The sequence below is a fragment of the Peromyscus eremicus genome, chromosome 7, assembly GCF_949786415.1.
Source record: "Peromyscus eremicus chromosome 7, PerEre_H2_v1, whole genome shotgun sequence".
Classification (NCBI taxonomy): domain Eukaryota; kingdom Metazoa; phylum Chordata; class Mammalia; order Rodentia; family Cricetidae; genus Peromyscus; species Peromyscus eremicus.
This window is the reverse complement of record NC_081422.1, coordinates 104,576,657-104,604,607: the sequence shown is the minus strand read 5'-3', so window position 1 is coordinate 104,604,607 and position 27,951 is coordinate 104,576,657. Positions and strand designations below refer to the sequence as shown.

The window sequence follows — 27,951 nt, the reverse complement described above, 5'->3', positions numbered from 1 at the left end:
CTTTGCTTCAACCTCAGCTAGCTCCTAAGCTTCCATGCTATCTCCACCAGCAGCAGCAGCGAGAGGAAGGCCAACCCTGACTCCCCTCAGCGGGCATCCTTATCTTCCTCTTGAATGCTGACATGATAAAAACAAAAAACAAAAAAAACTCTAAGGCATCAAAGAAAGAAATTGAAGAAGATACCAGAAGATGGAAAGATGTCCCATGCTCATGGATTGGTAGGACTGATATAGTAAAAATGGCCATCCTATCTTGAAAGCACAGGTCATTGTCTTAGGACACTGAAGCAAACTGATGTGTTCATTAGGGTCTCACTATGTAGCCCAGACTGGCCCCAAACTGACAGCTATCCTACCCTGGCCTCCCAAGTACTGGGGAGATAGGTGTGAACCACCAAGCTTGGCTTCAATAACAGTTTTTAAAGCCCACACCACTTGAAGCGGTGTGCTTCCTAGATCCACTTACTGGGACCATAATGGAGAGGTGATGGTGTCCATCGGTCAACAGCGAGAGCAGAAGGTCACTGGACATTTGAGGGACGTGTTGATGGCTCAGCAGCACAGTCAACACATTTAAAAAGTAATGTGGAGGGGCTGGAGAGACGGCTCAGAGGTTAAGAGCACTGGCTACTCTTCCAGAGTTCCTGAGTTCAATTCCCAGCATCCACATGGTGGTTCACAACCATCTACAATAAGATCTGGTGCCCTCTTCTGGCCTGCAGACAGAACACTGTATACATAATAAAGAAAGAAATATTAAAAAAAAAAAAAAAAAAAGTAATGTGGAATACTACCGGAAGCTCTGGTGCAAGGATATGGGAATTTTCCAGCCCAATAGACAAAGTGAAAGTGGGATCAAGCTGGAACATTCTCACTTTTGTCAAGACCTACGCTCTCAGGAGAAACTCCTGAGCAGGCCATTTAGTGGCAAATGCAGACAGGGCTGCCACATTTCTGACCTCCCGATGGGGACAGGAGAACTGCTGCTCTGAGCTGGCAGATCCGAGAAGGTCACTGATGGAGGTGGGTGAATCAGCCCAAGAGCCCAGGATACAGTCATGTCCGTCACACATCTCAAGCAGGAACTCACATCACCCACCCCTACCAGAGAGAGAGGAGGGACAGGCTGGGATCTAGAACCACTCAGGGGAAAGTTAGGGGTTGGCAGAGACCGGGAGGCACCAGAACCCAGCTAGGAGGGGCAAGCCTGTGATCCGGCCCTGGGAAGTCTCCTAGAAAGAAGTCAGCCCTTACAGAAAGGCCTGAGGAAAGACGGTCTCAGAGACACAGGGAAGAGGCCTTGGGAACATGGGAGCTGCTGAACTGCTGGGTTCACGGAGTGGGGACTTCAAGTCCCAGTCAGCAAAAGAGGGTGCTACAGGCTGGAGAGGTGGACCAGTGTGTACTGCTCTTGTAGAGGACCTGAGTTTGAGTCCCTGTAGTCACATGGGGTGGCCCACAACCACTTGTAATTTCTCCAGCTCTGGGAGAAATCTGACACTCTCACCTCCACATGCACATACATACATACATACACATAAAAGGTTTTTGTTTTTGTTTTTTGTTTGTTTGTTTGCTTTTGTTTTTCCAAGACAAGGTTTCTCTGTGTAGCTTTGGAGGCTGTCCTGGAACTTGCTCTGTGGACCAGGCTGACCTTGAACTCACAGAGATCTGCTTGCTTCTGCTTCCTGAGTGCTAGGATTAAAGGCGTGCGCCACCACTGCTGGGCTAGAGGTTTTTTTGTTGTTTTGTTTGTTTTTAAGATAAAACTACAAGGGAACAACATCCCAAGATCACACACCATACCTATGACAGACATAGAGTAAGATTATCCAAGAAGGCTCAGCTTGAGAAACAGCCAGGTTTTATGAGGGGAGTGTTCTAAGGGGCTTTGGTCAAAGTCAAGAATGTGATAACTTCAAATGGCTCAAAAGGTTCAAGAGCATCTTCATTGAACAACTGGAGGGCAAACCCCACAGTGGGTCTAGGACCCTTCCCCAGAGTCCCTCTGTCCTGAAGTCCTTCCTGTTCAGCCTCCGGTGTCCACTTCTGAGGGCGGAGCAGAGAGAAGGGAGAAGCAGTCTGTGGGAATGACTGTTACAGAAACAGGCTCACAAGAGCCACAGGGAGCCCAGGGAAACCAGCAAGATGTAGCCAGTGAGGATGAACGGGCTCAGGAAGGGAGGGACAGCCATACTGGCAAACCGCAGGTCGCCGATCTGTCTCTTGATCCACTGGGTGAAGTGGGAGGTGCTGGTGTAGATGCTTGGGAATTGGCGGCGGCCGCAGCCGAAGTTCCAGCTCACCACCCCCATCTGGATCCAGGTCTTGTTCATCTGGCAAACCAGGGAGCTGCCAGAGGTGTCCTGCGGGCGGGAGAGAGGGAGGGAGGGAGGCTTCAAGAAGCAGCAGTGTTTGCTAGATTAGGCCTTTGTTGTCCCCAAGAATGAGGCCTGCCTGTGAGCCTGTCCTGTGACATATAAATCTGTGCTAAGGTCCAAGCTTGGGTCCACACTGACCTCTCCACTGTTCTGCTAGCTCTCTGACGGTTGAGCCCTCCCGCAGCCCCGGGGGGCCTCCAAGGTACAGTTGTTGCTCTTTCCCATGGTCTTGCTTACAGGGGGCGATCTTAGAAGCACCAACCAGCTTCCCTGCTTGTGTGTACAGACAGGTGCATGCAGAAAAAGACTGTTTACAGTGTCATACATCAGAAGGTAACAGTAGGTTTCTTATGATTTTAAAAATTCTTTTGATGGAATTTCACTACCACCCAGTGACAGAGCATTCGCCTATGATGCACGGGACCCTGGACGCTATCTCCAGCATAAGAAAAAACAAAACAAAACAAAACAACAACAACAAAAAAAAAGCCCTTCTACATTTCTCTGTAACATTTGAAACTTTATGAACCAGGAAAAGAGTTTAGTATATTTATCCTTTAACATAACGGAAAAGATTCCCAGGACATGATGTTCTGAAGGACACGGAAGACAATTAACGAAAATAACAATAAAATTCTGCCAAAGGACAAGAACAGAGGCTCCACTAATGCACAGAAATACTGTTGCTGGCCAGGTGTGGTGGTGCACTCCTTTAATCCCAGCACTCGGGAGGTAGAGCCAGGCGGATCTCTGTGAGTTCGAGGCCAGCCTGGTCTACAGAGCGAGATCCAAGACAGGAACCAAAACTACACAGAGAAACCCTGTCTTGAAAAAACAAAAAACAAAAAACCAAAAAACAAAACAAAAACAAAAACAAAAAAGAATGTGGTTTTTTAAAAACTTGTTTTACTTCTTTTCCCACTTTCATGTATGTGTATATGTGTGCTGTATATGTTTGCATGTATGGGGGTACATGTACACATGTGTATAAGCTTTCATGTAGAAGCCCAAGGCTTAAGTCTGGAATCATCTTCCATCACTCCCACCTTATTCATTTAAGCAGATCTCTCAGTCAAATCCAGTGCTTTCCCCACCCCAGATTGCTAGTCTTATGAGTCAGCTTGCTCTAGGGATCCTATGACCACACCATCTGAGGCTGGAATTATCTGCAGGCTGCCACACCTACTCAGCATTTATAGGTTCCGGGGATTTGAACCCTGGTCTTTACCATTGTACAGTAAGTACTTTAACCTCTGAGCCACTGCCTTGTGCCAAAAATAGCATCTTAATTGCATGCACGAGAGTACAGGAAAGTAAAGATTCCTCGAAGCCCCAAACTTGAATGGGGAGTGGAATCCAGAAAGTCAGGAGATCCCAGGAGTTGGCTTTTAGTCCAAAGCCTGTATCAAATCCTGTGAGAGCAAGCTTCAAGTTCACAGCCTTGTTCACAGGTTCAGGAGACCAAAGCACAACTTAGAGAGCCTTCCTTGCTTGTCATCATCCAGAGGAGAACTCCAAAGGAGGAAGCCTGGGGAAATACCCTGCCCAAAGCTACCCTGCAGAGGAAGGGCAGAGTAGAAACACACACCACACATGCATGGACAGGCTGGTTTCATACTGTGTGATTCCAAGAAATGAGTTGAACTGTTTGAAGTAGTCCGAGGAACAGCATGCACGTGGCTGCTGGCAGAAACCCAGAGACAAAGTCCCAGGCTTCAAGGCCTGAGAGGGGAACTGCCCCTGAGGCTCCCAGATCTACACAGCACTGTCTTTCAGGTTTGCTAGGAGGAGAAGAGATGTTGGTTGTTCTAGTTTTCATTCTCCAGACACAGTTAAAAAACATTTTGTCTCTATTCAGTATAGAGTTAAGCGTAAATAAGATTAGAACCATGACAATTATTAAATTACTGTTAGAAATCGACCCGTTGAAAGGAGTGCAGGGCTTTTTCAGTTCCTTGGCAATCGGATTCTAAAACAATACTGATGAACGAGAGGCCAGGAACTACATGGACTTTTTGGAGAAAGAGGAGAAAATTGGAAGCCTCAGTGTGGGGGCAGATTTGACCAAGCAGACAGATATATTCCAAAGCTTACCATGATAGAAATAGGATATGTACTGCCATACAAACAGGAAAGGCAACCAACAGGACAGTGGAAAGCCCCATAGCCTGATGAATGCTTGCGAGGGGACTTAGTACATGTTACTGAGGGTAAAGAAATTGGCTCTTAGAATAGAGATGAATGAAACTGAATCCCAGCACAAACCCCAGAGCAAAACTCTAAACATGAACAGTGAAAAAGACAAAACTAATTAAAAACATACAGAGCCATATATTTATGTCTTGAGATGAAACACATCTTAAAAAGAGGTTTTAACAGACTGGAGAGATGGTTTCTAGGTTATGCACATGTACTGCTTTTCCAGAGGATCCAAGTTTTCCCAGAACACCCGCACTGCGTGGCTTGCAACTACTTGTAACTCTAGTTCCCAGGGATGGACACCATACAGTTGTGTGGACAAACCCACACACAGACAATACACACACACACACACACACACACACACACACACACACACACACACACAATTAAAAATGAAAATGAAATCTTTTTCAAAAAGAATCTTCAAAATCCACAGTCCTGAAGAGGAATATGTTCAGCCTAATTACATCTAAATAGAGACTATCCAGGAAGTAAAAGACACCAAATATTGTTGAAAATAGATGATGAATTAAGATAGGACATTTGGGGATAGAGATGTAGCTCAGTTGGGAGAATGCTTACCAAATATGCACAAGGACCTGGGTTTGATCCTCAGAGTTACATGAACATGGTGGTATCCTTACAATCCCAGCCCTCAGATAGAGGCAGGAAGATCAGAAGTTCAATGTCATCTTCAAATACATAGAGTTTGAGGCTAGTCTGGGCCACATGGGTCCTATCTCAAACAAACAGACATCCTGAGAAGAATAAGGGATGATCTGGATATGTAGGACAATATTGTTTATCTAAAATAAACTATATTAAGAGCACTAAGTATTCTCCAAAGACAGAAACATCTTTAAGGACATGCATTAAACAGAAGGGAGTAGACAGATGCCTATAACAGAAAGACGAAGGAGAAAAAACAAGCCATAGTGAGGCCAGCAGTTATAGTATGGGAGTCGTTGTTAGAGGTCTAGAGGCGGAAAGAACATGTGGAGAGAGACACTAGAGGACAGACAGACAGACATCTATTGCATGTGGACACTTGGTTTTCACACCAAAATATTTTTGGTATGAATATATATATATGTATATATATATATATACATATATATATATTTCAATGGAAAAATGAAAGCTAACCTTCAAAAATGTTACAGTGGAAACAGAATTTAAATCTATAATTAGATATAGAAGCATATAATGCCACATATTGCAAAGCCCACAAAATGTTGCCTAAATGTTGCAAATTTTAGTTAAGGACTGCAAGAAGTTTTAGCATCAAACAAAAGAAGGAAAATAAATTATTCATTAACATCAACAATCATTTGTCCATGAACATTAGGCTCAAAACACTTGAAAAGGAATTAGTAAGGATAATTCATGTATTAGAAAGCAAAGAAGTCATTCAATTGGGAAATGAAGCTGGCGGCGGCCGGGATAACACACACCATTACCCTCTGGTTTGAATAAGAACAGAGAAGAGGATCTATGCCTAGAAAATGTTGTCTCCCAGAACCTTAAGACTGTTTACAACCTCTGTGGATTTAAATCCAGTTCAGGTGAATTATTGCTAAGAAAACGCAAATGATTTAGACTAATTCAGAAGGGGACAGAGGAGGGTCAGGGAGGTGAAAGCCGGGTGGCCTGAGTGTAGTCCCTGGGCCCACATGGGGGAAGGAGAGAACCAGTTCCCACAAGTGGCTCTCTGTGCACCATAGCATCTACGCACCCCACCACACACAGATAAATAAATACGTGTAATTAAAAAGTTTAAGATTGCAGAGTGATGGGAAATCGATTAACCCAATGACTATGAGTAAAACAACTTACAATAGTGTCTAAGAACAATCCCTCAACAGAAAACATGTCTGTCCACGTCCTCCCGGCAACTTCAACTCAACCTTCAAGGGGGAGGTAATTTCTGATACTTCAAATGTTCCAAAACATGAACAACTTATTTCCCAAGTGAAGTACATGTAGGTCTCACCCTAGAACTTAACAAAGAGAATGACTTAGTCTAAACACCTTTAAAGAAAAGATTGGGGGGCTGGAGAGATGGCTCAGAGGTTAAGAGCACTGCTTGCTCTTCCAAAGGTCCTGAGTTCAATTCCCAGCAACCACATGGTGGCTCACAACCATCTGTAATGAGATCTGGTGCCCTCTTCTGGCCTGCAGGGATACATGCAGACAGAACACTGTATACATAATAAATAAATCTTAAAAAAAAAAAAAAAAAAAAAAAAGAAAAGATTGATTTATTTTACTTTATGTGTATGAGTATTTTACATGCATGTATGTCTGCGCACTGCATGTGTGCCTAGTGTCCTTGGAGGTCAGAAGTGGGTGCCAGATTCCCTAGAACTGGAGTTATGGATGGTGATCAGCCATCATGTGGGTGCTGGGAACAAACTGGGGTCCTCTGCTAGCACAAAGGGACGTAACCAGTGAGCCATCTCTAAACTTAAACTGGACCCTGGCTTCACCAGGAGTAAAGAAGGCTCTGTGGTTTATTCTGCGTGACAATTGCTTGTTCCCCGAGGCCAGAACCTTTCCTGGACCTGACTGCACCCTAGAGCCCAGCAATGTTTGTTGGATGTAAATAAATTAAACCCAACTAGTTGTTTTTCTAGAATGTTGGGCAATCTAGATAATGTTATCAGGTACAAAAGCAGCCGAGGTAAAGCCAGAGGCTACCCTGTCACTCCAGTGAGACCTCTGGGAAAACTTCCCACTGTCCTTCGGTGCAGCAGTGATGAATTCATTTCTTTCCACAGACATCCTGTCAAGTATTAAAACTACTTTTTAACGGGTTGGGGATTTAGCTCAGTGGTAGAGCGCTTATCTAGCAAGTGCAAGGCCCTGGGTTCGGTCCTCAGCTCAAAAAAACAAAACAAAAAAACCCTACTTTTTGACTTACATACTTTTTGGCATATAAACCTTTGGTCCAAGAATACTTATTGTTTTTCTTGTACACAAATATGTTTTCTTTAAAGAACTCTGTTTTCCCCCAGAGGAGTTCTGTCTTTTAAATTCAAGAGAGTAGGGACTTTAAGAGGGAAATTAAGACATGTGCTCAAGAAGATATGAATCTGGGTGTTGGGGAAATGGCTCAGCCGTTAAGAGCCTTTGTTGCTCTTGCAGAGAACCCAGGTTCAGTTCCCAGTGCCCACCAGGTGGTTCACAACCATCTGTAACAACACTTGCAGGAGATCTAATGCCCTCTCTGGCCTTTACAAGCACCAGGCATTCACACATTACACAGACATATATGTGAGCAAAACACCTATATACATAATATAAATAAAATATTTTAATAAAAAATGAAGTATGTATCTCAAAAACAATATTGACTAGAAAAAGCAAGTGGCTGAAGCTTACAGAATGATATCATTTCTGCAAAACTGTCTGCTTATGCCTGGCCCAGATCTGCAGGCATGTGGCTAATATTCAGGAGCACTAAAATGGCTCATGGAATTGGGCATGATGGTGCAAGACTTCAATCCCACCACTCCAGCATGCAGAGGCAGGTAGAACTCTGTGAGTTTTAAGGCAAGTCTGGTCTAAATGGTGAGCTCCAAGCCAGCTAGGACTACTTAGTGAGTGCCTCTATAAAAAATAAAAAATAAACACAAAGAGTTGGGGGCTGGAGGGATGGCTCAGAGGTTAAGAGCACTGGCTGCTCTTCCAGAGGTCCTGAGTTCAATTCCCAGCAACCATAAGGTGGCTTGGAACCATCTGTAACGAGATCTGGCGCCCTCTTCTGGCATGCAGGCATACCTGCAGGCAGAACACTGTATACATAAAAAATCTTTAAAACACACACACGCACACACACACACACACACACACACATACACAAACACACACACAAAGAGTTGTCTGTAGCAGGGACAAAAACCATTTCACACCTGTGGTGTTTTGGATGAGAATGGCCCCGAAAGGCTCATGTTTGAATACTTCCTTCGGAAGGATTAGGAGGTGTGGCCTTGTTGGAGGAAGTGTGTCACAGGGGCAGGTTCAAAAGCTTCCCACCATCCCCAGTGTGTTCTCTGCTTCCTGTTTGTGATTCCAGGTGCTGCTTTAGAGACAGGCCTGCCTTCCTACTTCCACACTCCCCGCAGGGACAGTGATGGGCTGCCATCCCTCTAGGACATAAACCCCATACAAACTCTTTCTTCTGTAAGTCGCCCCAGTCATGGTGTTTCATCACAGTCATAGATAACTAACACAACTTTTTTCTTTCCATACCAGAAAACAGAAACTCAGACTTTTGTACTGGGTCTCTGATGAGCACATGGAAAGGAAAGCATGACCCCCATACTGCCTGCTCCCCACCCCGTCTGCACATTATTCCACACCTGACAAGTGTCCAGGCCCCATTCTGAGCTCGTACACAGCATGTCATTCCCAATGAACGTCTTCTGGTTCTTCATCAGGAGGAACTGGTACCGATGATTGCAGATTTCATTGTTCACGATCCTGACAGCCAAGCCCTGGACACTGTAGGGGGTCTTCTTGGCCTCTACAGAGAGAAAGATCTAGTCATGACCTCCACTTTGGAACCTATTTCCAACTCAGAGAGTCATTCACATTTGTGTATGTGAGAGGCAGGTGTGGTGGTGTACACATCTTTAATCCCAGCACTTGGGAGGCAGAGGCAGAGGCAGAGGCAGAGGCAGAGGCAGAGGCAGAGGCAGAGGCAGAGGCAGAGGCAGAGGCAGACAGATCTCTGTGAGTTCAAGGCCAGCCTGGTCTACAGAGTGAGTTCCAGAACAGGCTCCAAAGCTACACAGAGAAACCCTGTCTCGAAAAACAAAACAAACAAACAAACAAAAAAAAAAAAAAAAAGAGAGAGAGAGAGAGAGAGGCAGGGTCATGTCCTGAGATGCTCATTCATAAAAGCTGCAGGTCGAAGCCTGGCTTTCAAAAATGTCCCTACTCATTAAGAAAGTTAAGCCAGGGGCTGGAGAGATGGCTCAGAGGTTGAGAGCACTGGCTGCTCTTCCAGAGGTCCTGAGTTCAATTCCCAGCAACCACATGGTGGCTCACAACCATCTACAATGAGATCTGGCTCCCTCTTCTGGCCTGCAGACAGAACACTCACTGTATACATAATAAATAAAAAAATCTTTAAAAAAAAACAAACTTAAAAAAAAAAAAAAAAAAAAAAAGAAAGTTAAGCCAAGAACTGGGGATGACACACACCTTTAATCCCAGCACTTGGAAGGCAGAGGCAGATGAATCTCTGAGTTTGAGGCCAGCCTGGTCTACAGAGTGAGTTTCAGGATAGCCAGGGCTATGTAAAGAGACTCTTCCTCATAAAAAAAAAAAAAAAAAAAGTGGGGTTGGAGATTTAGCTCAGTGGTAGAGCGCTTGCCTGGGTTCGGTCCTCAGCTCCGACAAAAAAAAAAAAAAAGCAACAAAAACAAAACAAAACAAAAAAAGCAACAAAAACAAAACAAACAAAAAAATAAAACAGCAACAACCAAAAACCAAAAAAAAAAAATAATAATAATAAAATAAAAATAAAAAAAGAAAAGAAAAACCCAAAAAACATAAAACAAAACAAAAGAAAGAAGCTAAGTGAAAGTCTCCCAGGGATGGACGTGAAGTGAAACCTACATACGAGTGAGAACAAGGAGATATTTCCCAACCATTCAGGTGTTGTGAGAATAAGCCGTGGTGCACTGCTCTTAGGAAAGGTGTTAAGACCCTAGAGGCTAGATGTGGCACGTGCTGCCTGCTGAAAGGTTGGAGGAACTCCAGATAACACCAACAGGGCTGCCTCTCTGAGAATCATGCGTGCGTATTGACGAGAGGCCACCCTGGTGCTTCAGAACATATACCTGCAGACACAGATCCCTTGTGAATAGCCAAAGACTTAAGTTCCCACTGTGCTGCAGGCTAAAGACTTGGTGTAGGATCTAAGTTAACTTGGGGGCTTGGTGAGATGGCTTAGCAAGTACATCAGGCTTGATGACCTGGGCTTGACTCTCCGGGACCCATACGATAGAGAGAGAACCAACTCCTTGAAGGTTGTCCTCTGACCTTCAGGTATACACTGTGGCACATGTACTCCCACACACATACACATAAGTAAGTAAACAAACAAACAAACAAATAATTTTAACTTTGGAAACCAAGGTCCTCACAGGCCTCTTGTCTCTCTGCTCAAATACTGCATCTATCTATGGGCGGATGAACGTGCTCAGGAAATGCTTGCAAATGACAGAGTACAGAAGAGAATGAGTGACCTCTGCTCTACTGCACTCACCTTTAGTCTTTTCTTGTCCCCACCCGATGACCCAACACATGGTGCCAACGGCTGGCTTGAAGTTGATGGTGGGGAGACAGATGGGCTGGACCAGGGGGGACAAGGCAACAGGGTACTTGAGCTTCAGGATGGCGATGTTGTGAGACATGTGATTGTTGAAGTTCTCGTGAATCACAATCTTAGTGACCATGAGCTCCGAGCTGTTATCTGGGAGGTTCTGGACACCCACCTTTACCGTGTAGTTAGCCGGGTCTTTGGATCTGCAGGCCCAGGAAGAAGAAGATCGGCAGTAAGACCAGGAATGGCTACAGAGATAGGGTTCTGAGCACTGGCTGCCTAGGGTAATGTTCTCTATTCCTAGATCCCAGATTCACCACGACCCCCAGGCCTGAAAGAAAGGCCCCAGACCAGGATGAACCCCAGGCTGACCTTTGTAAGCAGTGTGCAGCGGTGAGGATCCAGTGGTGGTGGATGAGGGAACCGCTGCAGACGTACATTCCCAGAAAAAGAATGCTTACTTGCCATGGCCACTTGCCCACTTCTACCATCTTCCCATTTACCATCCTGCAGGATATGTTGGTCTGACCGCAGGACCAGAACCAGGGCCCTGAGGAAAGAGGTGGAGAGAGGGATACCCAAGGGTAGCCCCACAGGCCATGGCAGATTGTCCAAGTGTCTCTCAGCCATGGCCCACGCAGTCACTGCCATCTGCACAAGTCGGGGACTGAGACGACTGCCTCAGAAACTGGCAACGCAAACCTAGAGGCAGCAGGTGGCCCGTTATAAAGAAAGCCCCCAAATAATGGAGACAAACTGTCTGACCCTTGCTATGAACCATCACCCCAGGACTCATTCCTGCCCATAGTTCACCCATGACTTGGGGAGGAAGAGGAGGAGAGGACCACTAGAGGGTTAATATAGTCAGCCAGGGGCAAGTGATGGGACCTAGTGTTCATGATTCCTGTTGGTTGTCTCTAAAAATACATAGACAGTGTTGTTTTATTGTCCAACTACAGTCATAGCTCACACCCTGGAAACAGAGAGGCTCGCCTGCCCCTCGCTGGCCTCAAGAACAGGGATAGGAAGATGGCAGCCTGCATGAACTGGAGCTGAGATTGAGATTTCATTTTTGTTTTTGTTTTGCTTCTTTATTATTTTATTTTTATGTGCACGAGTGTTTTGCTTGTATGTCTGTCTGCACATCATATGTGTGCAGTACCAAGAGAGGACATAAGAGGGCATCAGATTCCCTGGAACTGGAGTGACTGACAGTTGTGAGCCACCTGGCCTGGGTGCTGCCAGTCAAACCCTGGTCCTCTAGAAGAGCAGTCGGCACTCTTGACTGCGGAACCATTCCAGTCCCTGTTTTTTGTGTTTTGTTTTGTTTTGTTGTTTGTTTGGTTTTGTAAGACAGAGTCTAGTGCAGCCCAGGCTAGCCAGCCAAAGTAACCAAGGGTGATAGTGAAATCCCGATCTTCCTTTTTCTAACGTCCAAGTGCTGGAATTACAGACATGTGCCATCATGCCCAGTGAGAGTGAGGTTTTTTTGTTTGGTTTTTTTTTGTGTTTTTTTTTGTTTGTTTGTTTGTTTTTGTTTTTTTTTTCTGAGACAGGGTTTCTCTGTGTAGCTTTGCGCCTTTCCTGGAACTCACTTGGTAGCCCAAGCTGGCCTCGAACTCACAGAGATCCGCCTGGCTCTGCCTCCCAAGTGCTGGGATTAAAGGCGTGCGCCACCACCGCCCGGCCTCTGTGTCCTTATATCGGAATGGCTCTCAGCTGAACTGTGCTGCTCAAAGCCTAAAAGCTTAACCAGCCAAATGCTTCTAGTTTCTGGTCCTTACACCTTATATACCTTTCTGCTTTCTACCATCACTCCCTGGGATTAAAGGCTCGCTTTCTGGGATTAAAGGTGTGAGTCACCATTCTTGGCTGTATCCTTGAACACATGGATTTCTGCCTCTGGAATGCTAGGATTAAAGGCATGTGCTACCACTGCCTAGCCTCTATGTTTAATATTGTGGCTGTTCTGTCTCTGACCCCAGATAGGTTTATTAGGGTGCACAATATTTTGGGGAACACAATACTACCACATTAGGAGGTGTGGGTTTGTTGAAGAAAGTATGTCACTTTGAGGTTTCAAAAGCCCACACCAGGCCCAGTCTCTGCCTGCAACTCACGGATCAGACATGAGCTCTCAGTTACTGCTCCAGCACCATGCCTGTTGTGGCCATGCTTCCCACCATGGTGATCATAGACTAAGTCTCTGAAACTGTAAGTAAACCCCAATTAAAGGCTCCCTTTTATAAGTTCCTTGGTCATGGTGTTTCATCACAGCAACAGTACAGTAACTAAGACCTTTCTGCTTCTGTTCGAGTCTATCCCAATCAAGACTGTTCAACTTTGGTAGTCAGGAGAGGGCTTAAGAAGTGTGCCCTTTCTTTTCCCATAAAGCTGCAACCCCAGAGAAGCTGAGGTTCTACAAAAGAGCTCCACCATCCCCACAGTGACAACTCTGGGGGCAAGGCTGGCCCTCTCCCCAGTGTTCCCTACCCTCTGTAAGATCCTTGGGTCTCAAAGAACAGCTCTTTCCAGAACTTGTGTCCAAGACAGCACTGACCTTGTCCTTCCTCTAAACCTTGTATAGGACTAGTGGGAGTCAGCCTGGAGATAATGCCAACACCAGGGACCAGCACCAAGGAGGGAGTCTGATGGGTTGTTTTTAATATTTCCATTATTATTTTTAACCCTGCATGTATGTCTGTGCACTAATATGTGCATGTGAATGCAGGTGTAGAATCCTCTGGAGCTAGAGTTACAGGCAGTCGAGAGCTGCCTCAGATGTGGGTGCTGGGAATCAAACTTGAGTCCTCTGGAAGAACAGTACACTCTTAACCACTGAGCCATCTCTCCAGCTGGGATGGGTTATTAGTAGGTGCAGTGTGCTGCAGACCAACCTTGCCCCAGGTACAATGTTGCCCTTGCATCTGTAGCAGACACTCAAGGATTCAAATAGATTCCACTTCCAACCTTGGTACCCTTTATTCTAGTTCTGGAAGCTAGGCACCATCACTTACAAAGAGGATCCTGATACTCTTTTCTGCATTCATAGGTGGCCACCAGAAGATGTGTATCAGCTTTGAGGTCTTCATTTCTGTAAGGTCCTAGCTGACTCCTGTCCCCTCGCCAGAGGCAAAGCAGTTAGCACCCATGCTTGTGTCTAAAGCTGCACATACCCTAACCATCCCTAGAGTATCACTAATACTTGACAGGAGCACAAAGCGTTCAGGGTAGAAGACTGCCCACTTACTCATTCAGTCACTCATTCAACAATGTGCTAGTCCAGGAGAAAGAGTGTCACACAGGTGTGGAAGAAGACAGTGCCCACGTTGGGGGATATATTCCCCATTCACAGTTATCACCTCAGTTAGCTCACTGTCAAGCACAAAATGTACAGCCAGCAGGTGACCTGAGGTAGGGCTCCTACCACAAAAATTACCTTTCTCAGGAAAAGCCTGGAAATCCTCTGCCACCTAAATATTTTCAGTCCCAAAGCATCTATTGGAAACTGTTGTTGAATCCTGGTTCTAAAACTCACAAACCACTAAAAGTGGACCCAGATTTCCTGTGTGAAACAGAGCCCCCAGAATACAGTGCTGAGGTGTAAATTGTCTCGCCAGAGGACACTCAGACAGTACAGTCGTTGTCATAAGTCCTGAGACTCCCAGACAAGCTCATCCATCCCATGGATGCTGGTTTCTCATTTTTGTTCCTTTATCTGTTCGTGATCATCCTGAAAACTGGAACTGGCCCCACACTGTATGGGTCATGTGGGTCCCGAAAGGTCACAGCCCACGTCCATTTCATCAGTCTACTGAGGATGCACCCATCCCAGTACTGACCAGTGGAGGCCCTGTGGGCAGGACAGTGGATGTAGACAGCAGGCTATCAGATCCCTTCATGCCTCTGTCCATGCCTTACCTTCCACATAGGGTAGATTGTCAAATCTGGCAGAAGAAAGTGCTTGTGGAAGAAGACCCTGAGGACCCACTGATCCACACGCCATGGCAAGAAGTCCAGCCCTTATCGTTCCTTAGAACAAGATGGAGCATCTCCATGGTGCAAGGATTCTAGAATCCAGTTGTTTATTCAGGAGTGTAGAGAGCAGGTCTCTGCCCTAGGGTTTGGGGCTCACCCTGCTGAAGTAGCCTCAAGAACCTTCCACAGCCATGAATGGAGGCTGTCAGAAACCTCTCTGGAACAGTATTTTGGGGGCTCACCACTGAGCCTGCAACCACACCTGATCCATTACAACATCCGCAGAACCCAGCTCTCAGCCTTGATGGTGCCCTCACATCTAGCTCTGAGCCTATGAACTTGTCCCATGTTTGGCTCCTGATGGCACCAGGTGTGTGGTTTGTGACAGTGCCTTGTGGTTAGTCTATGAAGCTCCTGCTTGTACACTATAAAGATTTGTCACTTGAACTGGTTTAATAAAACGCTGATTGTCCAGTAGCCAGGCAAGAAGTTTAGGTGGGGCGACCAAATGAAGGATGCTGGGAAGGAGAAGGGTGGAGTCAGGAGTCGCCGGCCAGATGCAGAGGGAGCAGGAGATGAACATGCCATGCTAATAAAGGTACTGCCATGTGGCAGAGCATAAATAAAGAATGTGGGTTAATTTAAATGTAAGAGTTAGCAGGTAACAAGCCTGAGCTATCCACCAATCATTTATAATTTATATTCAGCCTCTGAGTCGGTTATTTGGGACCAGGTGGTTGGGACAAGAAACTTCCATTTACAAGCTCCCCCAGTGTTCACCTCTGCCGTCTCTGAGGAGCCCCTAGAGGTGTGGAAACTGAGACACGACTTCTTCCCATAGTATACGACTACTGTGTAACTAGAGACTTCCTTTTGCCCTCAGGGACTGTATTTTCAAAACAGAGCAGGTCTTGGGGAGGGTGTAGGGTGTGGAGCTGGCCTGAGACTTCTGGAGAAGCAGCCACTTACAGGCTTCATGGTTCAGCAGAATAAATGGTGTCTAGGGACACCTCCCCACCTCTCCACTTGAGGTAGCCAGTGTCCATGACTGCATCCCTTTCTGCTGAAGGCACAGAGTGACACATTTTTCACCCGCTGCTGAGGGAGATGACCTGGCGTGATCGTTGGTAGAGAACTATTTAGTAACGCAGACGTATGGAAGCCACAACTGAACCTCCACTCCTGGAAACATTACGGAGTTGTCAGGAGGACAAGACTTCACGGGGGCTGTGGGGAGCCTCTGTGGAACTGCCCACCTGCGGCCTCAGAGAACAGACACCCAACCGCTCCCTACCACTGAGCAGTCCACACACTGACAGAAAGGGGTCAGAAATGGAAGTGCACCTGCTGTGTGATGGTCAAGAAAAAGCAAATCAAACTTTTTTCTTAGGAGTGTGTGGCAGAAATGCAGAAATGGTGATTCCTACAGTCAGATGCCCTCGACACAGCAGGGAGATACACAGAGTGGAGAGAAAGTGGAGAGAATTCCAAAAAAGAGAAACTTTTTGCCTCTGTGAAAATAATACTTTATTTTAAAAAAGACTTATTTTAGTGTGTTTGCCTGAATACACACACACACACACACACACACACACACACATACACACACATACTGCCTGTGTTCTGTTCCCACAGAGGCCAGAAGAAGGAGACAGAACCTAAGTTACAGACTGTAATGAGCCACCATGTGGGTGCAGAGAACTGAGCCTAGGTCCTCTGTAGCAGGAGCGAGTGCTCTCAACTGCTAAATCATCTCTCCAGCCCCATCTTTCAAAATACTTTCTTCTGAGAAGGAAGAGGGCATTTGATCAATAGAACAAAGACAATAAAATAAAAACCAAGTACATTTGTAATCAATTAATGAAGATGTATACAATTCTATTTTATGAAAAATTATTATGTGTGTATGGGTAGTTTTGCCTGCACATATGTCTGTGTTCCTGGTACCGAAGGAGGCCAGAGAGGACATTAGATCCCCTGGAACAGAAGTTACAGATGACTGTTAGCTACCACATGGTGTCAGAATTGATAATGATGTCTCTATTTGTTCTCTTATTTGGAAGCCTCACCTGAGGGGACTCTGCTGCCTGGGACTCTTTATAGGAAGTCCAGCCAACTATTTCAACAGCACTTCCTAGTCAATTTCTGCTAGGTGTTTTAAATACCAGATTCACTGGTGCTTATCTATCTATCTATCTATCTATCTATCTATCTATCTATCTATCCATCCATCTATCATCTATCCATCCATCTATCATCTATCCATCCATCCATCTATCCATCTATCCATCCATCCATCCATCCATCTATCTATCATCTAACCATCTACCTATCACTTACTATTTATTCTTTTAGTTTGGCTTGTTATATACTTAATAAATTTACTCATTTAAACCTAAAGTATGGCTGTCATAGACCATCCTCCAAACTATGTAAAACAGAACTCTAAGAAGAAACAGACAGATCCTTATTTTGTGAGAAGGCTCTCAGAAATACACAGATTGTGCAGGTGTAAATATATGAGGTGTTGACAAGAATTGAAGAATACAATTGACAAGCATGAACCAAGTAGCTGTAGCTCAACTGCCGGTGGCCATGGCAGAGGAGCAGCAGATGGGGATTGACTTCAGGAGATCGGCCCGCCAGAATGCAAGGCAATGACAGGCAAATCTCAGATAGGCAAGGCCCCGAGGGCTTCAGCTCCAGAAGGTCTCTTGCTAGTGGTGTGTCTTTATGTTTGCCGCTGCCATTTTTCTCTGGTATCTGGCACAGTGTGAATGGGGGGTGGGGGTGGGGGGATGGAGGGGGGGACCCCCACCGCCTTTAATGCAGTGTGATTATCTCATGGAAATACCCTGTTCTGCTGGCATTTTTACCTGTAGATTATTATAAAGATGGTTTCCTCTGAAGCTGTACTGTTTAAAGTGTTACCCCTGCTCCTGATGAAGCAGGGGCTGCAGAGGATAGAAATAGGAACAAGGAAGTGTCACGCCGCTAGGGCTTATGAGTTTCTCTTGAGGAGCCGTATAGACTATGGTTTAGGTCAGTGATTAAGAAAAACAACTAAGTCCCAGGAGTTAGCTCAAGTTTTTTATGATATTGGGAAATGTGTTTATGGGTTTCAGTGTGCATCATAGCTAAAATAAAGCTTTAAACAATTAACTTCATATAACTAGAAAACAAAGAATTGGATGGTTAGTTAAGATAATTGGACTGAGCTCTAAAATATGGAAAGTGAAACTAGTAACCTGTTTTGTGGCAATTACAGAAACCTCTGCCTATGTAAATGGTTATGGCTGAAAGGCTCCTGATCTATGAAAAGTCTTGTTTTTCACCTGTAATATGTAAAATGGTTAATCATGTAAGGGATATGAAAAATATGTTGTTTTTACTTGTAGTCATTGTAATCATTCACTTAAAAAATAAAATGTAACCACTGTTGTTCGAATCTTAGATGGTCTTTTAATTAAAAAACAAAAACAAAAATAAAAAACCCAGTACCAGATATTGGAGTAAAAGCTGAGAGATCAGAAGCAGAGCAAGCCACAACCACCACCTATTTATTACCTCATGAACTCCACGAATCATCTAACTGAAATCCTCTGAGTCTTCACCTAAAAGGGTCTGAGCTGAACTACCTTAGTTCCTGTTTCTCACACCTTATACACCTTTCTCTGCCCTGTTGTCACTTCCTAGGATTAAAGGCGTGTGTGCTTCCTAGTACTCAGATTAAAGATGTGTGCCACCACTGCCTGGCTGTTTCCAGTGAACTCACAGAGGTCCAAATGGATCTCTGCCTCCTGAGTGATAGGATTAAGGGTGTGTGCCACCACTCTCTGGCCTCTATGTCTAATCGAGTGGCTGGCTCTGTCCTCTGATCCTCTGGCAAGTTTTATTTGGGTACATAATATATCACCACATAACCACAGTGTAACTTTTATATTGCTTGAAAGATTCTGTTGAGGTATATAAGCTGTAAGGGAAAAAATAAAAGAAGAAAGAAGGAAATCACCAGGAAAGATAAGGAAGGAAGACATCAGGAGGGATGGAGAAGGAAGACATCAGGAAGGATGGAGAAGGAAGACATCAGGAAAGATGGAGAAGGAAGACATCAGGAAGGATGGAGAAGGAAGACATCGGGAAGGATGGAGAAGGAAGACATCAGGAAGGATGGAGAAGGAAGACATCAGGAAGGATGGAGAAGGAAGACATCAGGAAGGATGGAGAAGGAAGACATCGGGAAGGATGTAGAAGGAAGACATCAGGAAGGATGGAGAAGGAAGACATCGGGAAGGATGGAGGAGGAAGACATCGGGAAGGATGGAGAAGGAAGACATCGGGAAGGATGGAGAAGGAAGACATTGGGAAGGATGTAGGAGGAAGACATTGGGAAGGATGTAGGAGGAAGACATCAGGAAAGCAGAGGAAGGGAAACATCAGGTAGAAGAACAGAACAAAAGAACAGAGCAGAACAAGGACAAAATAATAATAATATAAAGAAGCAGCTTTCATTCCTCAGGAAAGAAGTCTGTGTGTTTTTCTCACTGACTCTGCATCTCATTCCCAGTCTCTCTGACCTAGAGAAGGCTGGTCCCTCTGCATCAAACTTTGTTCATAAAGTGTTTTCAATTCAAATGCACATGGAACACTCAGATTGGGCAATTAGGCCTTGATGTGTTTTCTAATTCTCTACAGTAAGTGCATCACACTTTTCACAAGCAGTTTTAAGAGAAAAGAAGGAAGGGAAGGAGGGAAGGAGGGAGGAAGCTAGCTAGCTAGACTCTGGCTGTGGATTATTCCCACTGTTGGCCCATATGGCATATTTCAACTGCCCTGACACTGTGACCACTGTTACAGGGAGGAAACTGAGACCACAAGCCCAGGCCCTTAGTCCTCTGTCCCAGGACTAGAAACACAGCAGAAACCATGAGCCCCCACACTAGATGCCTACCTACCCACCTGCCCTGACCCCCACAAACACCCCCAAAGAACAGAGAGGGAAAAGGGTCAGCTCATGCTTACACATATTTAATCTCTGCTCTTGTCTTAAATTCCAGAATGTTGCTTCCAAGCCACAGTCCCCTTCTCCTGGCCACTCAAGGCCTAGTCATTCACCACACCCCTCCCTGAGGACTCAAGCTCTCCAGGGACCACTCCGTTCCTGCCCTGACTTCTGTGGAATATGGACATGCAACCTCGATCAATCATCTACCTAGTGCCATTTAGCAGAGGCAAATCAGGAAGAGGAGGTGTGAAGAAGTCACAGACCCACTGGGAGCTGCAGCAGCCAGAACAGGAGTAGGGGGTAGGAGGCCCTGCAGGGCGCTGGCAGTGCCCCGTGGTTCCTTTGCTCCTGGATCCATCTGGTAAATTTGCTGAGGCGAGTGTATACACCTGGATTCTGAGCTTCGATGCAAGCCTTCTTCCGCGATAACACCCCAGCCAGAATCCATCTTCCATCAATTTCACAAGCCAACGGCCCCCCAGGATCCTCCTAGGCAAAGACAAAGGAGGGGGTGGAGGCTCTGCCGGGACCACAGGACCTTCAACACCACCCCTCAGTTTAGCTTGAGAGAATCACCCCTCCAGGAGCTCACTAGCGGGGGGGGGGGGGGGGGGGGGCTTCAGCTTCTCAGTTGGAGACCACACTTAGGAATTGCAGCCAATAGCAGTCCCAGAGAAAAGATGATCAGAACAGAGCTTGGTGCTGGTCATGGAAAAGGGGCCAAGCCCCAGGACTCACCCTCAGAAAGAGAGTTGCACAAAGCCCCCAGAAACTCACATAGCACGAGTCCACTCCATAATTAGTGGCACAGATCATGTTCTTCCGGATAAGGGGGATAACTCGGGGATAGAAGGACTTCTTGTGGAAAACACGGTCACACTTTTTGTTGTCCATAATGAATACCTCTGCCTCCCAGAGCTCTGGAGTCAGTGTCAAGTTGTCTGTAGGGCACATAATGGATAAGTTGTGACCCCCCACTCCCTCCACTCAGCCCTGCAGGTCCGCTGAGCTCTGCCCCACCACACCTAGGCACCTCCCTTCACGTGGTCTTTCTTTACAGTGTAGGCCTGACACAGGGAGCCCTTCACCACACAGGGAGTCCTTCACCATGCGAGGCTTGGTTCAGAGCCCCTTCTCAAGGAAGCTTTTGCTGCTAAACCCAGAAGGCTACCAAGTCCCAGCACGGCCACTTACAACTTGGGACTCCAACCCTGTGATTTTTTTTTTCTTCACCAGCATTTGTTCCCTTAGTCCCAACTGACAGCTGCTTCTCTAGGCATTTCTGGTCATCTATCTACTCAGAGCTTGGCTCAGATCCCCTGCCCTTGACCTCAAGATCCTCTGACAAGGTCTTTGCCTTGCTTGCTTTGTTTTTTTTTTTTTTTTTTTTTTGTTTTTTTTTTTTTTGTTTTTGGTTTTTCGAGACAGGGTTTCTCTGTGTAGCTTTGCGCCTTTCCTGGAACTCACTTGGTAGCCCAGGCTGGCCTCGAACTCACAGAGATCCGCCTGGCTCTGCCTCCCGAGTGCTGGGATTAAAGGCGTGCGCCACCACCGCCCGGCCCGCTTGCTTTGTTTTTAAACAGTCTCATACAGCCCAGGCTGGTATCAAACTTATGTACCTAAGGCTGGCTTTGAACTCATCACTCCCTGGCTCCACCTCCCTCATGCTGGGGTTACAGGTGGCATTCATCAGTGTACGTGGCTTTGTCACTTTCTTTGTCAGCCTCTTTACCACCCACCCCCATCCCCCACTCTGTGACTCCCTTTCCAGCAGGGCGTGCATTCCAATGCCAAGGGCTCAGAGCACGGCAGCTGTTTCAGTTGTGGCTGGAGTGGGGTGGGGGGTGTGGGTGTGTGGGGGGGGTGTGGGGGTGGGGGTGGGGGGTGGGGGGAGAGAGGGAAGGAGGGACTGGATGGCTTCCTAGCTCTGAGTTTCTGTGCAAGGCAGATGATTATGCTCACCCCGCCCAAGCAGTGTTAGTCTGACTGCAGCGCCTGTGTGAACTGTGACAGTGAACACCATGTGACCAGAGCTTAACACACTCCAAACCGCAGGCTGGAGACCACAGCCAGAGCCTCCTCAAAGGCGCCACAAGGGATGGGGCAACAAAGGCCCAAAGGGACATCCCCAAACCCATCCAACTTACCCGAGGAGTGCTTCTTAGTCTGCCCCCAGCCAGTCACCCAGCACTGAGTCCCAACCTTCAAGTTGAAGTTGTACTCTGGGAGACAGATGGGCTGCACATACTTGTTGTAGGTGATAGGAATATCCAGATGGAGAAGGGCAATATCGAATCTGAAGAAGTTCCGGCCCCAGTACTTGGGATGTAAAATGATGTCACCCACACGAATCTTCCGGGCCCAGGAAGAGCCTTTGGGTTGCAGCTTGCTGCTACCCAGCATCACTGAGTATTCTTTGTTGCTGCAGGAGATACAGAAGCCCACCTGGCAGACATCCGTTTCCCACACAACTATGCACCTGCCTCCTCCCAGGACCCTTCCTTTCCCTGAAGTCCCGCGAGACATACTCTGTCCACTCCGTCTGGATTAATTCAGTCTGGGCATTCATGGTCAAAGTCATAACAGCCCTTTCATTCACAGTCCCATTGAGTCAAGGTGTGTGGGTGTCACTCCTGGGGTGGGGGTCTGGGTTTTCCTGTTGCCCAGCTTAGGATACAGTCTCTGTTGTTTGGGGTTCCACCCCAACGTAGTCCCAAGATCTGTGAGATCCTGAGCCTGACTCTCTCCCTGTGCTGGTGACTCTTCCTGTCTCCTTCATCGTTTCATAGAAGTACTGAGGAAGCTGGGCTGGGCCCATGGTAGTGCTAGGCCTCTAGAGCCTGGAATCATGGGTCACACTCACCCTTGGATGCAGTGAGCTGCAGAGATCACCCAACTGAAATCAAGGAGGGCCCCTCCACACACGTGTTCATTTTCTATGCGAACGCTCACTTCCCAGGGCCAATGGCGGATCTCCTTCAAACTGTCTGGCCACCAGGGCTTGCCACAAACTTCAGAACAAGCATTGCAGAGAGTACAGTGTCCACAGAGAGGAAAATCAGAATGAGGAGTAACAAGTCGCCCTCCAGGGTCAGGTTGCCAAGGCTGTTCTATCGGGGCTTCTTCCCATTTCAAAGAGAAGACACTGAGGGACAGAGGACAGTGGACCCCAAAGGCACCGAACTAGACAAAAAATGACAGTCACAAAGATAAGAGCAGGAAGGAAGAGACAGAGAGACCAACAGCTGGAGAGTGAGATTAAGATCCACAGAAGGCCATCCATGCCGAACCTCACAACAATGCAGACACAGAGCAGGAGTTTCAAGATGGAAAACGCTTCTCTTGCACTGGACCATGTTCTTGGAAAGCTGTCCTGTTGGCTGCATCTCTCTGATGCAAAAAGTCCCTACACTGGTCAGAGTGGGAAAAAAATAGCTATGAATTTCTCTGTGAGAGGTCTTTACCCTCAGCAGTCTGGACTCCACAATTATTAGTTTGCCTACTGGCCTACCAGTCAAGGTGTATGTATGAATGAAAGAATAAATGAATGAATGAATGAATGAATGAATGAATAAACATAGGTGCAGAGATTCTAAATAAAGTACAGTGTGCTGCCAGGAGTGGTGGCACTCACTTTTTTTAAAAAAAAAGATTTATTTATTATGTATACAGTGTTCTGCCTGCATGTGTCCCTGCAGGCACCAGATCTCATTACAGGTGGCTGTGAGCCACCATGTGGTTGCTGGGAATTGAACTCAGGACCTCTGGAAGAGCAGTCAGTGAGTGCTCTTAACCACTGAGCCATCTCTCCAGCCCAGCACGCACTTTTAATCCCAGCACTAGAGAAACAGAGGCAGGTAGATCTCTGTGAGTTCCAAGATAGCCAGGGCTATGTAGAGCAATCCTATTTCTAATAAATAAATAAAATAATAAAAACAAAAAAATAAAGAAGAGGAAGAAAACCTCAAAACATTTTTGAAAAGAAAGGGTGAGTGAGAGGGAAGACTATGACAAAGTAAAATCACAAACATGTTGAAAGTGTTGTAACAAAACTGACTGCATACTAACTGGGAAAATTAGCAAGGGGCTAGAGAGATGGCTCAGCCATTAAGAGCACTTGCTGCTCTCCCGGGCTTGGCCCTCAGCACTAACATGTTGACTCACAATCATCTGGAACTGTAGTTCCAGGCGACTTGGCACCCTCTTCTGACATAAGGCACATACACACAGGCAACACGCCAGCCCAGAAAATAAAAATGAACAAAAACAATTTTATGTCCAAATAAAAACATCTTTAGGGGCTGGGAGACCGCTCAGCTGGTAAAGTGCTTGATGTGTGAGCACCAAGACACGACTTCAGTCCCCAGCACAGAATAAAGCCCGGCATGGCGGTACAGGCTTGTAATCCCAGTGCTGGGGAGGCAGGACAGGCAGATGCCCGGTGCTCGCCAGCCAGCCAGCCAGTCTAATCCTAACCGGTAACCTCCCAACCAATGAGAGACTCTGTCTCCAGAAACAAAGTGAGCAGTGCATGAGGAACAGCACCTGAATTTGACTTCTGTTCTCTACATGCATTCGTACACATTCTCACACACAAGCCTGTGCACCTGCGCACGCGCGCACACACACACTCCATCTTAAATGAGACTGAATTACAGAGGGAAACCAGGAAGGAGTGAGGCTTGGCCAGAAGCAAGAACATAGTGAATTAACCACTTAGTCAATAGTGAACCGTAGTGGAGTCCTGATAGAATCCAAGGCCATGGAGACCTATGGACTCCCTGGATCTAAGGGGAAAGACAGGAAGCCCCAGGAACCAGGCTCAGCAGACAGTGCCCCAGGAAGCTCCTTATGAAACTGGAGGAGAGGCTCAAGCCTGAGCTGAACTCAAAGTAGCCCTGCATTCTCATGGAAGACCTAGGTGCTCTTTCTTCTAAGCAGTTCGGGTCATGTCCTAGATTGACAAGTGCTGTTTAGGAAGTACATCCAACACTTGCTTCCTACCAAGCCAGAAATGCTAGTTAGGCAGAGACGTTCAGAACGCACTTTCCCCAGGAACTGGAACTTTCCCTGCCACAGGGACCCACTGACCCACCTGGTTGGTTGCGGTTCTCTTTATCACCTGAAGGAGAAAAGGAGAGCAGACATGAAGCTCTAACTTGCAAAGGGATGGAGTAAAGCGGTGCATTTTTTATTAATTAGTCCACTCACTCGTTCATCAAATCGCCCCTAATCTGATGCTGTTCCCCAGTCTGAAGTCCCAGGCTGGGAAACACCTGTATCAAATAGAGCCTGTCTGGGGACACATGCTGCCCAGCTGTTGAGACAGTAAACACATAACTACCACGTGAGATCAGGACTGGGACAGGGCCAGAGACGTCAGGTGACTCCAGAAGAGGGGGCAGGTTTAAGAGACAGTGGAGAAGAGACAAACAAATAAAATTGATTTAAAGAAATCCCTCCAGGGAGAAACACAATAGTATATTCCAGAGCCTTTGGAGGACAAAAATGATGTCTGTGGTGGAAGAGAAAAATAATGGCAAAAAAAAAAAGTAAGTAAATAATGTCTGGAGATGAGCATCAGAGGCCAACCAGAGAGGGCCACATGAGCCAGGCTGAGAGGCTCTGGGAGGCCAGTGGAGGTATGGACCGTGTGGACTGTATTATGAAGGCAGCAGGGCAGAGCCAGGAAAGTAGTGAGACGGACGATAGTGAGATCTCCATAGAGTCTCTGCAGAACTCGGGCAAGCAGTGAGGGATCTGGAGGAGGCTCTGAGAACAGACGTGATGAGGGACGTGGGTTGGTCTAGAGGCACTGGTTTCTGAATTCAGAGACGGGGGGCTGCCATTCACTTCACTAAGACAGACAACTAAGAAAGCAAGCCAGTTTTCAGGAAAATGAGAGTCTGGCATGGACACCAAAGAAGTGAGATGCTTCGGGATGGTTCCGGGGAAGAGGTCCAGCAGGTGGGTGTGCCTGCAGGCCATTGTTTTAGGGGTGCCTTGACACACTGCAGCTCCATGCCTGGGGCAAGTGGCAGGACATAAACCAGGGAGTCGAGAGGGGGAAGGAATCAAACAGCCCCTTCCGAAACATCCTATGTCAGAGGTAAGCAGAGACTGGGCATGGCGTGGGCATGGAGGAGAGGGATTCTACTGAAACCCAAGACTCAGAAAGCTGGGAAGGTGGCATGTGCTTGTAATCCCAGCACTTAGCAGGTGGAGCCAGGAGGTTCTGGACTTCAAGGCTATCCTCAGCTACATGGAAAGTTTAAGGTTATCCTAGGGTTCATGAGACCTTGGCCCCCTCCCCAAATAAAAAGAGAAAAAAGGATTGGAAAGGGTTGGGGGAGGAGCCACGGGAAATAAAAAGAGGGGGGGACAATAAAAAACCAAACCAGCAATAAGGACAAGGACAGGTCAGGAATGGGCTGAGGATTGCGTGGGAAATAAAATGCCAGAAGGAAGCACGAAGTGATAATGACTCTCGGGGAAGGCTGGCAGCACACTGGTCGGGATGCTCGAGCAAAGCAATGAATCCGCTTGGACGGATGAGCGTGACCTGTGTAAACAGCACCTCTCAGCCCCAGCTCCAGCTCCACTCCGCTCCGCAGGCATACTCCCACCGGCGAAGAAGTGGCTTTGGTTAGTGTTACAGAGTCCTTAGGTTTGGAGGGATCACTGGGGACTGGGGGGAAGAGTCTGAAAAGACAGCACTCGAGGGCTGGTGATGGGAAGAAGCCAACGTTTAGAATATCATCCTTTTGAGAGGCTGGAGATATGGAAGGTGCCTGAGCATGGAGGAAGAGGCCAGGGATGCTCCTCGCTGCTGTCTCCAGGAGGCCACAGAGCGGTTGTGACCTGAGGAACCTAGGAATGGGTAGCAGAAGAGAGGTGACAGCGAAGTGGGGATGGCGCACACAGGTTCCAAGTGGCTGGAAAGGAAGAGCCAACCTGAGCAAGACTGGAGAGGAGAGGACCCAGAAGGGGCAACAGAGAAGGTGCCTGCCTCACCTGAATTTGAAGGCGGAGGCAGCAACATCAGCGTCACAAGACAGGTTAAGACCCAAGGCCTCAAGGATCCAGGCCAAGCACCCAGGCCACACAACGACGTAGCCATGAGTATCTATGGGCTGCGGGGACAGCACCAGCGTGCTGCCACGTGCCCACACCCCGTACGTGATGACGTCTTAAACAGGTGACGTGATAGCACCCAGAGCCTGGCCACGCCCCTTCAGGGCCTTCGAATTCTCGCACCTGGACCCCATCTGGTCCTTAAGATGATTTCAGATCCTTTGACTGGGAGTGGATCTCAGATTACAGATCTATGAAAACAACCCCAGTGCTCTAAGAGTGTGGCGGTGCATCCGGGGCCGAACTGGTGAAAGATCCCTGAGCCAGGAACAGCCTCTTGTCCAGCCTCAGGCTATACTCATGTTCTCTGGGCCTGTTGTTGCCCAAGGAGTTTCATGGTCACTATTGACAAGGACCGGGAAAGCCCAAGAACAGAAAATAACAAAATTGCTCGGGAAGATGGTTTTGAGAAAGTAATGGCTGAATTGGATCTAAGACTAAACCAAGGAGCAGGCAGGGTTGGGGACAGGGTGCTGAGTGAAGCAGAGCAGCTGTCCTCTTCCTCAGACCAACAGCATGAAGGATTGTCACCACTGAAAAGGAGCAGCTGTTTGTGCCCAGCCTTGGGCATAAACAGGGCTTTCCATGGTGGGATGATCTCTTGGGATCTTCAGAGCATAGATTGTGAGATGTCCACCCAAATTCCTGTTTCCTGTTTAGTTCCAGGTGTCCAGCAGAACTCTTGAGATCCTATCACCCAGTCTGGCATTTAAACATTGTTTGTGTGTTTGTTTTTGAGACAGGGTTGCTCTCTATAACAGCCCTGGCTGTCCTGGAACTCGCTCTGCAGACCAGGCTGGCCTCGAACTCATAGAAATCTGCCTGCCTCTGCCTCCCAAATGCTGGGATTAAAGACGTGTGCCACCACCACCCAGTCAGCATTTTTTTTTTTACTTAACCACAGTGGTGGCCCT

General features: G+C 46.9%; 2 protein-coding genes across 4 annotated transcripts; both read right to left on the bottom strand.

The window, feature by feature from the left end:
- Positions 1-1,847: 1,847 nt before the first annotated feature.
- Positions 1,848-14,974, bottom strand: LOC131914512 (serine protease 46). Its single transcript, XM_059267134.1, has 5 exons — positions 14,842-14,974; positions 11,293-11,470; positions 10,864-11,123; positions 8,948-9,111; positions 1,848-2,366 (listed from the first exon to the last, which is right to left on the bottom strand). The coding sequence occupies exons 1-5, from the start codon at positions 14,924-14,926 to the stop codon at positions 2,112-2,114; spliced, it is 942 nt and encodes a 313-aa protein (XP_059123117.1). The 5' UTR covers positions 14,927-14,974; the 3' UTR covers positions 1,848-2,111.
- Positions 14,975-19,910: 4,936 nt separating this feature from the next.
- On the bottom strand, positions 19,911-27,084 carry LOC131915469 (inactive serine protease 45-like). Of its 3 annotated transcripts, none has more exons than XM_059268766.1 (6): positions 26,918-27,084; positions 24,999-25,025; positions 22,767-22,914; positions 22,051-22,325; positions 20,642-20,844; positions 19,911-20,392 (listed from the first exon to the last, which is right to left on the bottom strand). In XM_059268766.1, exons 1-6 carry the CDS (start codon positions 27,021-27,023, stop codon positions 20,159-20,161), a joined length of 993 nt encoding a protein of 330 aa, XP_059124749.1. In that variant the 5' UTR covers positions 27,024-27,084; the 3' UTR covers positions 19,911-20,158. The 3 variants fall into 3 exon arrangements, with proteins under 3 accessions (XP_059124749.1, XP_059124750.1, XP_059124751.1); XM_059268767.1 differs by having other exon boundaries at positions 20,681-20,844; positions 26,918-27,083; XM_059268768.1 differs by lacking the exon at positions 26,918-27,084 and adding an exon at positions 25,115-26,253 and having other exon boundaries at positions 22,051-22,914.
- Positions 27,085-27,951: the final 867 nt, after the last annotated feature.

Excerpts from the sequence above, each read along its gene's own strand:
- LOC131915469 (XM_059268766.1), bottom strand. The coding sequence starts at position 27,023 with ATGGCTACGTCGTTGTGTGGCCTGGGTGCTTGGCCTGGATCCTTGAGG. Across the intron at positions 25,026-26,917 it reads GCCTCCGCCTTCAAATTCAG|GTGATAAAGAGAACCGCAAC; the intron begins GTGAGGCAGGCA and ends TTTCTCCTTCAG. Across the intron at positions 20,393-20,641 it reads GTGCAACTCTCTTTCTGAGG|GAGGATCCTGGGGGGCCGTT; the intron begins GTGAGTCCTGGG and ends GTCTTTGCCTAG.
- LOC131914512 (XM_059267134.1), bottom strand. The coding sequence starts at position 14,926 with ATGGCGTGTGGATCAGTGGGTCCTCAGGGTCTTCTTCCACAAGCACTT. Across the intron at positions 11,124-11,292 it reads GCTGCACACTGCTTACAAAG|ATCCAAAGACCCGGCTAACT; the intron begins GTCAGCCTGGGG and ends CTGGGCCTGCAG. Across the intron at positions 2,367-8,947 it reads GGGGCCTGGACACTTGTCAG|GACACCTCTGGCAGCTCCCT; the intron begins GTGTGGAATAAT and ends TCCCGCCCGCAG.